This window comes from Mirounga leonina, unplaced genomic scaffold, assembly GCF_011800145.1.
Source record: "Mirounga leonina isolate KUSES-001 unplaced genomic scaffold, KU_Mleo_1.0 Mir_166, whole genome shotgun sequence".
NCBI lineage: Eukaryota > Metazoa > Chordata > Mammalia > Carnivora > Phocidae > Mirounga > Mirounga leonina.
The window spans coordinates 32171475-32188545 of NW_023270418.1; the positions used below are offsets into that span (position 1 = coordinate 32171475).

Below are 17071 nucleotides of genomic sequence, written 5' to 3' on the forward strand. Positions count from 1 at the left end.
TAAATAAATAAATAAATAAATAAATAAATAAATAAATAAATAAATAAAAAAGAAAACTGAAGCCCAGAGCGGTCAAATCACTTGTCCAAACTTATGCTACTAGAAAGTGGCAGAGTCAGAATTTGAACCCAGACCTTTGGCTCTGGTGCACCTAACCACTCCCTAGGCTGCCTTGCCAATCAACAGAACTTAGTGCTTGGTAGGTGATTTGTCGGGGGAGGGGGAGAGAGGCATCCCGGGTGATGCTCTGGGTTCTGGCATGGAGAGTTTGGGCAAATGAATGATAAGGTCTTTTACTTTCAGTGTTGGAACATGGGAGCTATAAGTGTGGGTAGAAGATTGTGAGTTGTGTTAGGAAGTATAGTGTTAAGACTTGACAGTTGGTTTCTCTTTTTGTAATGTCAGGGCCTGGCTTAAGCTTTCACTGAGGAGGCATCCTCTTCAAAGAGACATCCATTTCAGAGATGGCTATCTAAATACATTGCCAGCCACAAGTCTAGATAAAAAGGCTCAGCTCAAGTTCCCTCTCCCCCTGAGGCTCTTTGTTTTAGAGATCTTGGTAACTGAGCACTCGAACTGCGTGATTTTACTCTTCGTGTGCTTTAAATTCCAGCTCTTCTGTTTTAAATTCACCAATAAATAGTGAGCCTGTGAAATTTTAGGCCCCCAATCTGGACCCCAATGAAAGCAGAACCCAAGGTGCTCCTCCTTCTCTCTCTCCCTCTGCAAATTGTCTGTGTGGCCCCAGGTGTGCCACGCAATTTCCAGGACCTGTGAGTAATAAACCAAAGTTCCCTAATGGTTATTACTGAGGGCATCTTGCATTCACAAACCACAAGGCGGGGCACCTGGGTGGCTCAGTCATTAAGCGTCCGACTCTTGATTTCAGCTCAGGTCATGATCCTGAGATCGAGCCCCACTTCAGGCTCCATACTGGATGTGGAGTCTGCTTAGGATTCTCTCTCTCCCTCTGTTCCTCTCCCACTTTCTCTCTCTCTCTCTCTAAAAAACAACAACAAACAAAAACCCACAAGGCCAGTCCAGCCACAACATTGGTTGTCAGTAACTGAGACCAGCACACAACAGGGGTGCCTGTGGGCTGCCCAGCCACAGGGCCTGGTCTGGGAGAGAAGCCTGAGCTGCACACAGAAATGCTGGCATCTGTAGCATAGAGACTGATAGTCCTTGGGGCCAAGGCCAGGAGTGAGCTCACCCAAGGAGGAAAGAAAAGTCAGCATTTAAAGAGGGGAAAGAAGAGAAGAGAAAGTGAGCAAAGGAAACCAAGAAGGAGCAGCCACAGGATTAGAAGGCCAGGAGATGGGGCATCTGAAGCTGCAGGAGAACAGTTTGAGAAAAAGAAGTGAAGAAGTAGAAATCAAGCTAAAACTGAGCCCGAGCCCAGCAGAAAATGAAGAAGCCTGGACAATACATTACAAGTAGGGGGTTTTATACTGTGACCTCCAATGTACACAGTATAGAAAGATTCACTGGGTTGCAAGGAGGAGGAGCAAAGAGGGATGTGGAGTGACAGGGAGAGAGACTTAGGAGGTCCCAGGTGCAAAGCCTGCAGCCAGCTCGCCAGATGAGTAGTGGACCCCAGAAAAGCAGTTAAGGCCAGGAGTCAATGGCTGGCTAATCCCCTTCCCCAAGGAGGCAGCAAGACCTTAAGAGGGAACAGCTGTGTAGTGACCAAGGCATGCTTGGCAGAAATCCTGTGCCCTTGTGCAGCAGAAAGGCTCCCATGCTTTGAAGTGTAATGTGGAGAGAGCAGAGAAGCCACCAGCCCTGGAGATGAAGGCTGCTTGAGTAGAGGCCTTCTTAGGGTGGAGGTCCAGCTGGGCCATCTCATCAGGGACCCGTGTGAACAGACAGCATTGGTGCCAGTTGTGTCCTCCTGGGGTAAGGGGAAGGAACTCCAAATTTCCACCAATGGAAACAGAGATGAAGTTGAGTCAGGGAAAAGTTTTGTATCTTATATGCAGGAAGTATGAACTAAGATCTGTACCTGTCACACAAATGCTCAGCCCTGTTCCTGGTACTCTGGGAGTCCCCCTGGAGCAGCATAGAAGGGCAGGCAGAGAAGAGGGAGGCAGAGGGAGAAGGAGTAAGCTGAGCTCCCTTCCACTTTTGATTGCAGATATAGGGAGTTAGGGACCTAGAACTGCCCACATACAGTTCACCCCTCTACCTTAGCCCCCGCGTTCAATCTGTCCCGAATCCCACCCACTTCCGTTGCCACGGCTCTCACCAATTCTGCCATCTCCTCTGTGATTGTCATCCCAAAACACACACTTCTCCCTAGCTGTGTGACTTGAGTCAAGTCCCTACAGCTGTCTGGGCCTCAGTTTTCTTAACTGTGAAATAAGAATTAAAAAGTACCAACCACACAGGACTGTTGAGAGAATTTAACATAATTACGTAGACAGGGTACTTAGCTCAGGCCTGACTCAGGCATAGAGTAAGCACTCGAAGAAAGCTAACTACTAGTATTGTCAGCTGGACACTCAGGACAGCCTCCACTATGCCCTCTCTGCCTCCATTCTAGCCCCTCCAGTCTATCCCCTCCAACTCAGCCAGTGTCGGGCCCCATCTGAAGCTTGTCAGTGACACCTACAGCTTCTTTTCCCAGAGTGTGGGTCTTGGTCCATCTGAAACACTCGTCAGGTTCGGCTTTCTGGGATCTCCCTCCAGTGTCCCAGGGGATCCTGCTGGGACTCATCACTCTTCAAACTAAAGTCTACACTTCATAGCCCCTGCCACCTTCTCCAACCTCATACTCCCTACCTCACTGTCCAACCAACCAGAGTGTACATTTCCCTGATGCCCTGAATGCCTCCCCATTTGTAGATGTACAGACATGGACACTCTTTCTCCCTTTTCCTCCTGACTCTTCTGCCTCCCTATCCCTCAGGAAGGTGACACTTATGCACTGAATTCTCTCCTTTCTGAAGTAATATCTTGAAGCTCTAACCCCCAGTACCTCAGAATGTGACTATGTTTGGAGATGGGGCCTTTAAAGAGGTAAGTGAGGGGTGCCTGGGTGGCTCAGATGGTTAAGTGTCTGCCTTCGGCTCAGGTCATGATCCTGGGGTCCTGGGATCGAGCCCCACATCGGGCTCCCTGCCCAGTGGGGAGCCTGCTTCTCCCTCTCCCTCTGCCTCTCTCCTTGCTCATGCTCTCTCTCTCTCTCTCTCTGTATCTCTGTGTCTCAAATGAAAAAATAAAATCTTAAAAAAAATTAAAAAATAAAGAGGTAAGTGAGGGGCACCTGGTGGCTCAGTCAGTTAAGTGTCTGCCTTGGGCTCAGTTCTTGATTCTGGTGTCCTGGGATCGAGCCCCCATCCCTACTCAGCAGGGACTCTGCTTCTCCCACTTTATCTACCCCTTCCCATGCTTGTGCTCTCTCTCTTGAGCACTCTTTCTCTCAGATAAATAAATAAAATCTTTAAAATAAAATAAAATAAAACAAAGAGGTAAGTGAGTTAAAATGAGGTGATTAGGTTGGGTCTTAACAATCTGACTGATGTCCTTATAAGAGGATATCAGGACACAGACATGCACCGAGGAAAGACCACATGAGGACACAGCAAGAAGGTGGCCATCTGCAAGCCAAGAAGAGAATCCTCAGAAGAAACCAGACCTGCTGACACCTTGATCTCAGACAAGACTTTTTAAAAACTAGCATTGGGGCCTATCAGTCGGTTACTACATTGATTTTTTTAGTTCAACTGTCATTTTTAACAACATAGAATGGAACAGAATAGAAAATAGCCAAGTACATCACAAGGAGTAAAGATATGTATTGTCTTGTCACACTGGTGTTTCCCTTGTGTGCCTGTGTGTGCATTGGACCATAATAAAAATGTCTTTCTTACTAATGCTCATGGGCAAAAAAAAAAAAGAAAGAAAGAAAGAAAAGAAAAGAAAAAGAAAGCCCCTGTAGTTTCAGCTGGAACAAGTCCTTGCCTGTTCAAATTGCAGAGTGTAAGGCTTTGGTTGAACCAGCTCATCTTATTTTAAACACTTCTATTTTAAAATATCATAAACAAACAAATAGCCTACACAATATAAATGTACAGTTGACTATTATAAAACAAGTACCCAGGTGAGTACCACTCAGTCAAGAAACTGAACAGCACCACGGACAGCACCCTGATGCTTTCCCCGCCCGAGCTCCTTCACAATTAATGACCACCTTCCTGATTTTTGCGCTATTGACTTCTTTGACTTTCTTTATTTCTAACATTGCATTTCTCTTGGTATACACCTAGGAGTGGAATTGCTGGCTCATGTGGTAACTCTATGTTTAACTGCATGAGGCACTGTTCCTAAGCGGCTGCACCATTTTACATTCCCCTGAGCAGTGTGTGAGGATGCCAAACTCCCCACATCCAGACAATGCCTGCCTGCTTTTATCCCAGTCTATGGGTCATCCTTTCCTGTTTCGTTGCTTGAATTATATTTTTTTGTTGTGGGAAATTGACGATTTTAATTAATATGTTGTAGCAACTCAGTACTAGTCTACCCCCTCTGAGGCTTGTTACTGTCATTTGTCTGATTAGTGACTGGCTGGGTTATTTTAGTGAAGTCTATCTCCGCCCTCCCCCCCACTTCCCAGTCTAAATATAAAGCCTCTGTGTTGATCCTCAGGAAGTGCAGCCTTGGATATGCCCACAGTCACCCTGGGATGACAGTAGTTTGGGCAGGGCTCTCCTTGACTGACTCTTTCCCTGGCCACACCTAGCTGTTAAGCTCCACTCAATGCTGGCTGAGTCCTCTATTGTTTTCAACAATGTCCTGGGACATAAATTGCTCCATAAACTGATCCAATCAAATTTGGTCTCTTTAAAGGAATAGGGTTTGGATCCCCAAATCTACCTGAGGGTTCAATCTTTTCCCAGCCCCCATTCCCACTTACAAGGGCCTCAAAGGCAGAACTCAACATCTTAGCCCTTCCTGCTTCTCTCCAAATCTCTTAGCCCAGAGAGTTCCTTGTTGTTTTTCCTTCAACATCTTTTCTGAAATAGATACACAAATCTTCTTCCAAACTGTTTATGCCAGCCACTTGTCTTCAGACACTTGAACCCAAGAATTGAAGAAATAAAGGTTGTATCTTGTTCCTTTCTTTGTTGCCCCCCCCTTTTTTTGCAAGATCTAGATTGAAGAGAGAGAAGGCAGGGGTTGAACAAAGGGATTTCAGAACAATACTGCAAATTTTTATCCCACGATAGGTAGGCAGTATTATTATTATTCCCATTTTTTTTAAGATTTTATATATTTATTCGAGATAGATAGAGAGAGACCAGGAACAAGGAAGTAGAGGGAGAGGGAGAAGCAGGCTCCCTGCTGAGCAGAGAGCCTGATGGGGGACTCCATCCCAGGACCCTGAGATCATGACCCTAGCCGAAGGCAGACACTTAACTGACTGAGCCACCCGGGCGCCCCTTATCATTCCCATTTTATAAATAAGGAACATGAGGTCTAGAGCGATTGAGAAGCTGGAGTTCTTGAGACAGAGCCAGAAGTCAAGGCTGGAACTTGGGCACTTGTGTCTGTTGATGGTGTCCCAACTCTCCCTTCCTCTCCCCCACCTGGACAATGCTGGGACCAGGCTCACCCCAGGCTTCAGGAGGCCCCTTGTGGTCTGGCCGTGCTCATCATGCAGCTCTGGTCCCCGTGCACTATACCACAGGAGAAATCTCTGTCTCCTGCAGTACCCCGGAATCTCTCTCAATCCTTCCTCCCTGCATTCTGGTGTCAGATGGTAGCACTGGGGCTCTGATCAATCCTCAGCTACGTGCTTGCATCACTGTGTGACCTGGGGCAAATATCTCTTCCCCCATTCCCCGAGCCTCAGTTTCCTCATCTGTAAACTGGAGATTCTAATAGTTATTGAGCACGTGTTCACTGAGGGCCTGCTCTGGCAGGCAATGTGCTGGAAGCTGGGAATGCAAAGGGGAGTGAGACTGTCCCACTGTCCCCACGTCCCATGGTGGCTGTGCGTACCTGGGATGGAGGTGGGCACACAGCAGGCATTCAGGGATGGGAGCTCTCCTGTGGTGTAGGATTTGTATGATCTGCTGCTGACAGCCCAGCAGTCCAGCCTTCTCAGTGGTGGCCTCTCAGGGAGCCTCTCTTTGTTTAATGAGTGCCTTTGTCCCTAAAGGACGTGCTGTTAACTGCCTTCTTGTTTCATCTGGCTGCTGGGGCCCCCAAACAGTTGGCAAAGCAGTTGGTATCATGGACTATTTTTAGGTGGGGGAGTTAGTGGGGTGTGTGGATGTGGTGGGGCCCAGGGGGATCTAGGAGACAGGGAGCTTCACAAGCAACAAGATGGGGGGGGGGAGAAGAGGAAGGATGCTCTCTCTCAGGAATGTATGGGCAAACTTTCACTTCTCCTTCATGACTGGGGCCAAAGGACACCTCCTCTGTACAACCTTCCTTTATTTCCTCAATAAATACTCCAAAGACCCAGTTTAAGGGTCTATCCTCTGGTCTTCCCCCAGCCCTTGGTTATGGTTCCAAACATACTGAGAAATAATGTGCTGTAGGGATCTTATCTGATACATTTCTGGGTCTCTCCTGCCCTGCACCTCTGATCCCCATCCTGCCATTCTTCATCATAACAAGGTATAGAAGTTAGGAGTCCAGATTTTGGAGTCACACAGCTGAGATCTGCCCTTGGTCCCTTTCTAGCAAGATAACCACATCCAAGTTAGGTTTGTACAAATCTGTTTTCTCATCTGTAAAATGGGGGATTATCGTGCCTGCCTCCCAGAAATTAAAGGCCTTATTTTGCTCAAAGCACAGGGCATGGCACCTGGCATAGACTGATAGATCTCTTGCAAGCCCAGGCCCAGAAGGAGCTGCGTGCTCCCAAAGGTCTCCATCCCCTTTGTGGCTTCTCAGGTAGTGTGTGTGTGCTAGAGGGAAGGAGGGAGGTGTTCCCGGACACCCCGGGGCCCAGAGCCGTCCAGAGGTCACCCAGCGAGAAAGTGGCCGAGCTAGGCTGAAGACAGGTCTGTGAGTCGAGTCAATTGCAGCATTTTCCTCGGCCTCCCTCCTAACGGACACCCCCCCTCCTCCGATTCCTCTAGTATTTTCCTTCTCTTTCCAGCCCCCTCTTCTCTCCTCTAATTCCGCGGGTTCCCATTTGGGAGGCGGGGTCTCAGCCTGGAGGTGGAGAGTCCCAGCCAAAGGTGGGGAAAGGGGCCTCACGCCCAGTGCGAAGGCTCCGGCTTGCAATGAGAGAGGGGGCGCCCCTGTCTCTGGGAGAACCCGGAAGTCCCCAGAAATGAGGGTGGGTCTGGGAGCCTGAACCGGGGGATGAGGCTCAAAGATACCGGAGAGTCCCCGAACCAGCGAAGACTGGCTGGGGAGTTCCTGAGACGGAGTGGTGGGCGGAGCTTCCCAGAGTCTGGGGCGGGGTGAGGGAGGGGGCGTGGTCTCCCCAGAGGGGCCGGGCTCTGTTGACTAAAGTTAAGCCTCGCCGCAAGGGGCGGAGTCTAGGGTGGGGCGGGGCTCCGGGGGGCGGACCCAACGGGGCGGGGCATCGGGACAGGGGGCGGAGTGTGGCGGTTCGCGTTCGCCCCCTCTCCCGGCCCCGGGTGTCCCCGTGACGAGGCAGCGCGGAGCCGCCGCGGGCCGGGCCCATCCCGCCGCAGCGGCCCCGGGGCCGAGCAGGGGCGAGGCGCGAAGGGAGCGGCGCCGAGAGGGACCGGGAGCGCGGCCAGGTGAGACCGCCGGGGCGGAGGGGGCGGGGGCTGCGCCGGGCGGGCCCCGGCGGGCGCGGGGGGCGTGTTTGCGCGTCTGGGGGTGGCAGGGGGAGTGGGTCCCAGGGCGGGCGTGGGGGGCTGTTTGCGCGCTCTCGGGTCCCGGGTGGGCTCGGCGCCCGTCTGGGCACTGCCCGCGGGGCTCGGGGTGTGCGGGACTGTGTGCGTGCGCGCGCGTGTTTGTGGCGAGGGGCCGCCGGGTGTGTATCTGCGTATGCGCTGGGCCGTCATTGTGCCTGCCCCGGGCGCCGGGCGCGGGCCTGCCCCAGCGCAGTCCCTCCGGCGCGGGGATGTTTTCCAAACAGGCTTCCTGCGGAGACGGGCTCTGCTGCAGCCCCAGCCGGAGGGGGGAGCGCCGCCCCCACAGGCCTCCAGAGACCCGGGCGGCCCTGGGACTGCAGACAGACACCTGGGGGAGGGAGTGGGCGCGCACCCGGGAGGGGTCCAGAGGCCTGCCCGCCGGCTGAGGCCAAGGTGGGGAGACTGAGGCAGATGGATGGGGAGAGGAATGTGGCCAGACAGACGGAGATGGGGAGGAGGGTGGGAAGAGAGACGGTGAAAAGGACAGCCCAGGAGGACAGAGAGTCATTGAGAAAAAAGACAGACAGACAGAGGCCTAGACCTGCAAAGGGGCTGAATGATTAAGATGAATAGATAGATTCCCAAGACCCGACAGAAGGGTTACTCAGAGGCACTGGGGCCAAGAGCCAAATCCAGGAACTGAGTCTAAGATGAGGAATAAGGGTCCTCTCCAACTCTTGAGGTGTCCCTCTTCCAAGCAGATCCCAGACTGGTGTCCTGGCCAGAAAGAAGCCTCTGGCCACCCCATGTTGGTCCACCGGCTGGCCCCACCGAACATCCTGACCCTCTGAATGTGGGGCCCTCTCCTCTTGGTTACATCCCACCCATTTCCCTTCCCTGGTATCCCAGCAACCCCGGGACAGTTTAAAGGAGGCAGAGGTGGAGCAGTTGCCATAGCAACAGAGGTGGTGAAAGGTCACTTCGGCCTTAGCCTAGGTGGCCCTGCAGCAGGCCTGAGCTGGCGTAGAGGGGGTTGGGATGGGAGGTTGCAAAATTCTTTTTCTCCTCTCCCACTCTGCCCAGAATGGTGCTAGAAGGAAACCCTGAAGTGGGGTCTCCCCGAACCTCAGATCTCCGGCATCCAGGGAGCCAGGGCTCTTGTGTCCTCTCTTCTGGTGAAGATGCACAGCCAGGCGAGGAGCCCATCAAGTATGGCGAACTCATAGTCCTGGGGTGAGCGACCCTGGTCCAGGTGGGGCAGGGCGCCAGGCACCCCCAGGGCAACCAGACCAAGGGCCCCAGCTCTCCCCACATATGACCTTCTGCTGTTTGTCCCTTCTCACCTTCCCAACTGAGAGACAGAATTGACCAAACCCACCACAATTCCTGTTATTTTATTTTCCCATTTTTTATAAATTGCTGAGAAAACTCTAACTGCCCACCTAAGTTTCCGATCAGAAAAGAAGTAGCACCATCTGCCTTTCATAAAGCACCTAGCGTATGTAGTCTGGGGTGAAGAACTGTGGTTCTCCAGCAAAAATGCTTGGTTCAAATCCTGCCTCTGCAAGTTGCTTAACTTCCCTGTGCCTCCATTTTCCCATCTTACAAATAGGGACGATAATAATACCTCAGAGGGTTGTCAGAGGAATGAATGAGGTGATTTCTGTAAAGCACGTAGGACGGTGCCTGGCACATATCAAGTGTTCTGGGAGGCAGGCTTGTGCCAAGCCCTTTCATGGACATTATTTCATTTCAATCTTCACAAAGATGCTGTGAGGAAGGAGGTGAGGAAACCGAGGCTCAGAGAGGGGAAGTGACTGGTCCAAGGGCACACAGCTGGTAAGTGGCAGGGCTGGGATTTGGACCTAGGTCTTTCTTACTCTAGGTCTAGTGCACTTTGACTAAGCCGCAGCTGATCCTCATGCTACAGATGAGAAACCTGAGGCCAGGAGAGGGGAAGCGATGTGAGTTGGTGGCTAGACCTCACCCCTTCTTGGTCTCCGCCTGACCAGGATCCTTGCATCACCCAGTAGCACTGCCCCCAGGCACAGATCCCTCTTCTTATTCCCCCATCCACACCTCCTTTTGGCCTCTCTCTCTGCCATCTGCCCAGAAGATATTTGATAAGCTATGCTATCATTATGATTATTTAGAAATAATAATGGCCACTGTTTGCTGACATGTATATACCATGTGCTTTTTCCTAATAAGTTAACATTTATCAACGGCTTGCTATATATATGTCAAACCCCGTGCCAAGCGTTTTTAAATGCTTTATGTCATTTAGTTCTCACAATGAACCTGCGAGGTAGGTCCTGATTAATTAGCACCATTTTACAGAGGTCATGTGATAAGTGGAAGAGCCAGGATTTAAGCCAGGCCCATCTGAGCCCCGAGCCTGTGTCCAGAACTGCCCCACACCCCATAAGTGGGAAGAACTTCTGAGGCCAAAAGTGATTTTGCCCCTCTCAGGGCTGCTCGCAGGAGAAAAACAGCTGCTTGGTGTCCCAAAGGAAGGGCAGATTTTCCAGCTGAGGGCGAGGCCACCGATGAGGGAGAGTGCAGACCTAAGGGTAGAGGCCCTCTTAGCAGCTGTTTTTTCTCAGTAGAGCAGTGAAGCCCCACACTGGCTATAGAGCCACCCGGAGAGCATATTGAAAAGCCCCACTGATAGTCCCATCCCCAACCTACAGAATCTGAATCTCCATGGGTGGAGCCAGGGAATCTACATTTTAACAAGCTCAAGAGAAAACTCTGATTCAAGTGGTCTTTGTCTGTGTTTGGCAGCTCTTCATCCTGCTACTCCCTGCTCCAGAACCTTCCGTGGCTCCCTAGTCTCGCAGAATAAAGTCCAGACTCCTAAGCTTGGTGTTCAGGGCCCTTCCGCCAGCTTCATCTGCCTCTACTTAAGTTCACACCCAAGTCACCACTCCCTGATCTCACCAAACCCTGCCAGCCTCAGGCCCTTTGCTTGGGGTGAGCCTTCCCTCTGGAAGGGCTTCTGCAAGAGAGGCCGGAGTCAGACAGACCCGAGTTCAAATCTCTGACTTTTTCACTTACTAGCCTGGGACCTCGGGCAGGTCATTTTACCTCCCTGAGCCTCAATTTTCCTCATCTGTAAAATGGGAAGAAAGATACTTGCCTGGCAGGACATTGCATGGATTCCATTAGTAATTAATAACGTGAAACACCAGGAACACAGGAGGCTCCAGTACATGACAGTGATCAAGGCTGTGACTCACCCCATCTTTGCCTTCCACAGTCAGTCCCTCCGGATAAAAGCTGGAAGGAAGGTAGAAATTTGACATGTATGAATATATGGAGGTGGTGGCATTGTGGGTCTGTTTTTTCTTTCATTCTGGTTTCCAGTCATACTTGTGGTGTCGTAAATGATAGTTTGCTGTAAAGGTGAATCCTTTCCAGTTCTTCAAGGCCTAGTAAATGTGTTAGCCCTCTCAGAAACCTGATCTGAGCATTCCTTTCTCTTGCCTCTGGGCCTGTGGTGCAGTTGGTGCCCTGCTTCCTTGAAAAGCTCAGGACACCCCTTCTCTGCCAGCAAGGGGACAGAACTGACCTGCGATGTGCCCTCTGTGGCACCCCAGGGCCCAGCAGCTGACCAGTCAGGTGTCCAGGAAACCTGGATAATTGAATGAAAGGCCTTTTAAGATATTCTGCCCCTCACCCTACTCCCCAAGCGCACTGATTTGATAGCGTAGGGTCTCCTAGTTTCAGGTGGTTGTAGGGCTTGTTTGTGAAGGGAGACTCTGCCCAGAAGTTGGCAGTTCCTCCAAATCTCTCAGGGGCTCACTTTCTCTCTCTCTCTCTCTCTTTCTTCCTGCAACCCCTTCTTTTTAAACCCCTACATCCACAGCTACAATGGGTGTCTGGCAAGTGGGGACAAGGGTCGCCGGAGAAGCCGCCTGGCGCTGAGCCGCCGGCCCCATGCCAACGGCGTGAAGCCTGACGTCATGCACCACATCTCCACACCGCTCGTATCCAAGGCAAGCAGCTTGTCCCAGTGGACCTGGACAGAGGTCCTGCGCTGCCCGCCCAAGTCCCAGGTCTTCGGCCTTCCCGGTCCTACCCACCCACGGCCCCACCACAACAGGGGAGCCCACCGTGTCCTCACTCGCTGCCTTGGGCTGCCAGAGAAATGGTGCCGAGGGGAGATCCTTTGTAATGTACTATGCGTTACAGTTTGCAGAATGTTTCTTTGATGACCAGACCCCAGTCACTGCATGGAAATGATCAGCATCATTTCGAGGCAGCCACAGCTCAGAGAAGGGACGTGACAATCACACAGCAATGACAAAGGGAAAGCCTTTGGCTTCAGAGGACTTGGGTTGAGATACAGGCTCTCCTGTGTCCAGCTGTGTGTCTTTAGGCCAGTTTCTTCTCCCCTCTGAGCTGCGGTTCCCTCCACTGTAAAATGGGCATGGTAATGATGTCTCCTTCTTGGGGTGGCTATAGGGGTCAAATAAGGTAACCTGCGTATAATGCCGGCTGCCCAGTACATCCTCGGCAAGGGTAGAGCTGCCCCTTCACTGGCCTTGGCCAGTGGGCTTTGGGTTCCAGCCTCTGGCTCCGAGGCTCACACTTCTCCTGGCCACATGCCCTGGGAAGTGACTTCTCCTTTCTCCCCACCAGGCACTGAGTAACCGCGGCCAGCACAGCATCTCGTACACGCTGTCCCGGAGCCACTCGGTCATCGTCGAGTACACACATGACAGCGACACGGACATGTTCCAGGTATGGCTCAGGCCCCTCTGTGCACCTCTTGGCCACTGGGCCACCAGGCCTCGATGTGCAGCTCTGCGGGCATTCCAGGGTGAACCTGGAAGACTGAAGGCCGTGGTGAAGTTGCTTTGGGGGCACTCAGTGTAATCGACTACACTCCAGATGAAGAAGTGGGATGTCCAAGGAGGGCTGTTGACTTCCTGGAGTCACACAGCAAATCAGTGGCTACATCAAAATTTAAAACCCAGGACCAGACACCCAGGCCACGGGAGGCCATGCAGCTTAGGGGCTCAGAGTGTGGCGTGAGAATCATACTGCCTGGGTCAGATCCCAGCTCCATCACCTACCAGCTAGGTGACTTTGGGCAAGAGTCACTGAACGTACTCGCTCTGGGCCTCAGTTTCCTCATCTGTACAGTGGGGCCAATAACGTACAATTATCGGGTAGATTAGTGGAGGTATTGTACATGAAGTGTTTGGCATGGTATCTAGTACATACAAAAAATTTGCTATTTGCTGCTAATGTTTGGGCACTCCCAGACTGGGTGTCACCTTTTCACTGGTCTATCAAATAAATCAACTCATTTTTATTGAGTGGGGGAGACAGAGAAGACCCCAGGCCCCAGGGACTGGATTTGGCAACTCCAGCTGAGAGCCCAGAGGGCTCCTCCTCATTGTTTGGTGACCCTACAAGCGGAGCAGCTGCTGGGAACCCGGTGGGAGGGTTGGGAAGCCCGTGGGATTGACCTGCACACATGGCACCCCTGTACTTGCTCTCCCCTTCCTCACAGATCGGCCGCTCCACGGAGAACATGATCGACTTTGTGGTAACAGACACATCCCCCGGAGGAGGGGCTGCCGAGGGCCCCTCAGCCCAGAGCACCATCTCCCGCTATGCCTGCCGCATCCTCTGTGACCGCCGGCCACCCTATACTGCCCGCATCTACGCCGCTGGTTTCGATGCCTCCAGCAACATCTTCCTTGGAGTGAGTGAGCCCACCCCCAGGCAGGGACTGACACCTCATCTGAGAGTGAGCAGAGGGGTAGGGGAGGGAGGGGCAGCGCCCTGGGGGGATGGACCAGCCCGGCAGTCATCCTAACCATGACCTGGGCTGGCATTAGTGATGCCATTTAAAAAATGAGCACCGTGAGGCTTCGAGAGTTCAGGTGATGCCCATGGCCATGCAGCGTCCATTCTAGTCCTCTCTGGGCCACCTCTGACCATGAGGGTAAAGGGGCAGCATCCCTGGCTCACAGCCTGCCGGGGGCCACTCGGGGATATGATCTGATCCCACATGTGGTCCCAGGAGCGGGCGGCCAAGTGGCGGACCCCTGACGGCCTGATGGATGGCTTAACCACCAATGGTGTCCTGGTGATGCACCCAGCGGGCGGCTTCTCTGAGGACTCGGCCCCGGGAGTCTGGAGGGAGATATCGGTCTGTGGGAACGTGTACTCTCTGAGGGACAGCCGCTCTGCACAGCAGCGAGGGAAGCTGGTAGGTGGCCTGCCCCATGCCCACCCCCTCCCCTCATCCCTCCCGGGCCCTTCCCCCTGATCTCCTGCCCTCCGATACAAGGGAGCCCCATTAGGCTCCGTCTGGGGGCCATGCACCACTTGCCCCACAGAGAGGGCCAGACCACGGTCCCCAAAGCATAGCCCACATATTGCTGGAGGTCCGTGGGGTGGCGTGTGGTAGAGCAGACATAAACACTGCGGTACCAAGTGACTTTAGGGATGCCGGCAGCTGAAAAAATCACAGCCTCTTACGAGGATGACACTTGGCCCATGTGTGAGCAGTTTATAGCCTAAAGTGTTGACAGTCTGTAACATGTCTCTCACGTTCAGACAGATTTAGCCTTATTATCCTTGCCTAGCGGGGAAGGGCCCTTGGAGGAGTTCTGACAGAGGTGACGGTGAAGGCTCCACATGGCACAGATCAGAGAACCAAGGTTCGGAGCCAGGAGAGAGTCCTAGAGAGACGTCGGGGCCAGCCCAAGGTCATGTGGCCAGGCTGCTCAAATGGGCCATGCAGAGCCCTTCCAGCGTATGAGCACATGGGGCCAGTGGAGGCGAAATCTCAGGGAAGAGCACGGCTTCTCTCTCCAGAGCATCGATTCTACCGGGAGAGTTGGGGAAACGTTATTTTTAAAAACTGTGCCTGTGAATTTCACTAGCATTCACTTGTGGAGTACCTACTATGTTCCAGGTTCCGTTCCAAGCGTTTGCAATGGTTGATTCCTGAGAACCACTTGAGATAACGGGAAGCATGGGAAGTAGCATCCATCCTGAGGATAAGGAAATTAAGACCCAGAGAGGTTGAGTTACTCGACCAGGGATGCAGAGTTAGTCAGCAGTGAAGCCAGAATTCACACCCAGGCCGGCTAGCTCTAGAGTCCTTGCTTTTTTTTTTTTTTTTTTTATTAAAGATTTTATTTATTTATTCATGAGAGACAGAGAGAGAGAGAGAGGCAGAGGGAGAAGCAGGCTCCCAAGGAGCAGGGAGCCCGATGCGGGACTCGATCCCAGGACGCTGGGAACATGACCTGAGCCGAAGGCAGACGCTTAACCATCTGAGCCACCCAGGCGCCCTAGAGTCCTTGCTTTTAACAGCCATGAGGTGGGCTTTTAACAGCCATGAGGACAGCTGCCGTGAGCCGCGTCCCCCATGTTTCAGATAGAAGAGTTCCCCACTGTGCCCTCAGAGGCGAGCCTGGGTCTCATTTTGGTCCAGATCTCCTGATTTGACAGATGAAGTGATCGAGGCCCACATCCCACTGTGAGGGACAGCGCATGCCTGGGAGCATTGACTTGCCCTCCCACGTGGCTTCTTAGCCCTCCTGGCCCCTCTGCCTCCGTCCTCACCCCTCCTCTGCCCCAGGCCTCCCCTCTCCTCTGCCCTAGCCCCCCGTCCAGGGTGTTCTCTCCAGGGAGGTTTGGTGGGATGGACAGGTGGCTTGGCTGGGGTGATGGCTGCCCGACGGCCAGGGGTTTGGTGCCCTCTTGAGCAGTAGGGCCCTTCTGCTGTCTCTGGCAGGTGGAAAACGAGTCCAATGTGCTGCAGGACGGCTCCCTCATCGACCTGTGTGGGGCCACTCTGCTGTGGCGTACACCCGCGGGGCTGCTGAGGGCACCCACGCTGAAGCAGCTGGAGGCCCAGCGGCAGGAGGCGAACGCGGCCCGGCCCCAGTGCCCTGTGGGCCTCAGCACCCTGGCCTTCCCCAGTCCGGCCCGGGGCCGCACGGCGCCCGACAAGCAGCAACCCTGGGTCTACGTCCGGTGTGGCCACGTCCACGGCTACCACGGCTGGGGCTGCAGGAGAGAGCGGGGCCCCCAGGAGCGAGAGTGTCCTCTCTGTCGCCTCGTGGGGCCCTATGTCCCCCTGTGGCTTGGCCAGGAGGCCGGCCTCTGTCTGGACCCTGGGCCACCCAGCCATGCCTTTGCACCCTGCGGCCACGTCTGTTCCGAGAAGACTGCGCGCTACTGGGCCCAGACACCACTGCCCCATGGCACCCACGCTTTCCACGCTGCCTGCCCCTTTTGTGGCGCCTGGCTCACCGGCGAGCATGGCTGCGTCCGCCTCATTTTCCAGGGACCGCTGGACTAGGCTCCGCCAGGCCCCGGCTGCCATGCGCGCCTGCCCACCTAGGTCCCCCACCTCCTGCAGCCCAGAGGGAGCTCTGCATGTGGGACTCTACCCGCTGGTGCATAGCCACACCAGATGGACGTGTTGGATGGGCTGTGCTCCTCCCCTCTTAACTCTGGTCCCTGAAACCCCTACCCCAGTCAGAATGACGGGGCCCTCAGCACCAGCTCTGTCCTGGGCTGATGGAGGGAAGCCCACCCCTATGCCCTGGCCCTTCCTGGGGTGTCCCACGTCATGCCGCCTACACTGTGTCCCTGGGGGAGTGAAGGGGCCATGGGTCCCTGACCCCCAGCTTAGGCTGGCTGTGCCCTGAGCCTGCCGACCCAGCTCCAGATATTCACCCTGCTGCTGCCCTGGGTTCCTCTATAAACCTTGCTGCTCAGCTGCCCTCACAAATCCCACGTGTCCAGCATGCATGCAGTGCTGCCAGCCCCCGCATGAGTGACGGGTGGGCAGCAGGCTGGGGCCGGCATCTGCTGATACCCACTATGGGCTGGACTCCGTGCCAAGTGGGCTCTGGAAACACAGAGACGATCAGACTTGGTTCCCTGCCCGGTGGAATTCACAGTCTAGCGGACGACAGACCAAATTGCCGGACGACAACACAGTTTCCTGCGTACCAGCAGCAGAGAGTCATCAAGGGCTGTGGAGCAGGTCTCCCAAGCGGGCGGGAGAGTGAGGGGGGCTCGCGTGGGAACTCCCCACCGAAGGGGATGGCACTCTGGGCAGGGGGGAGGCTGAGCACGGGCTCAGGTGTGAGGAAGCAGGGACCTGAGTGAGGGGTTGAGCGGCTGGAGCAGAGGCAGTCGTGGGGGCAGAAAGAAGGCTGGAGCAAGAGGTTACGGGCTGCGCTGACGCTGACGGGGAAGATGCTGGATGGAGGCTTTGGAACCTCGCT

At 53.8% G+C, this 17071-nt stretch overlaps 1 protein-coding gene across 2 annotated transcripts; it reads left to right on the plus strand.

The window, feature by feature from the left end:
* Positions 1-7615: 7615 nt before the first annotated feature.
* PELI3 (pellino E3 ubiquitin protein ligase family member 3) lies at positions 7616-16569 on the plus strand. 2 transcript variants are annotated; one of them, XM_035013324.1, is made up of 8 exons: positions 7616-7733; positions 8877-9026; positions 9561-9632; positions 11665-11794; positions 12441-12542; positions 13321-13515; positions 13837-14025; positions 15565-16569. In XM_035013324.1, the coding sequence occupies exons 2-8, from the start codon at positions 8878-8880 to the stop codon at positions 16132-16134; spliced, it is 1407 nt and encodes a 468-aa protein (XP_034869215.1). In that variant the 5' UTR covers positions 7616-7733; position 8877; the 3' UTR covers positions 16135-16569. The 2 variants fall into 2 exon arrangements, with proteins under 2 accessions (XP_034869215.1, XP_034869216.1); XM_035013325.1 differs by lacking the exon at positions 9561-9632.
* Positions 16570-17071: the final 502 nt, after the last annotated feature.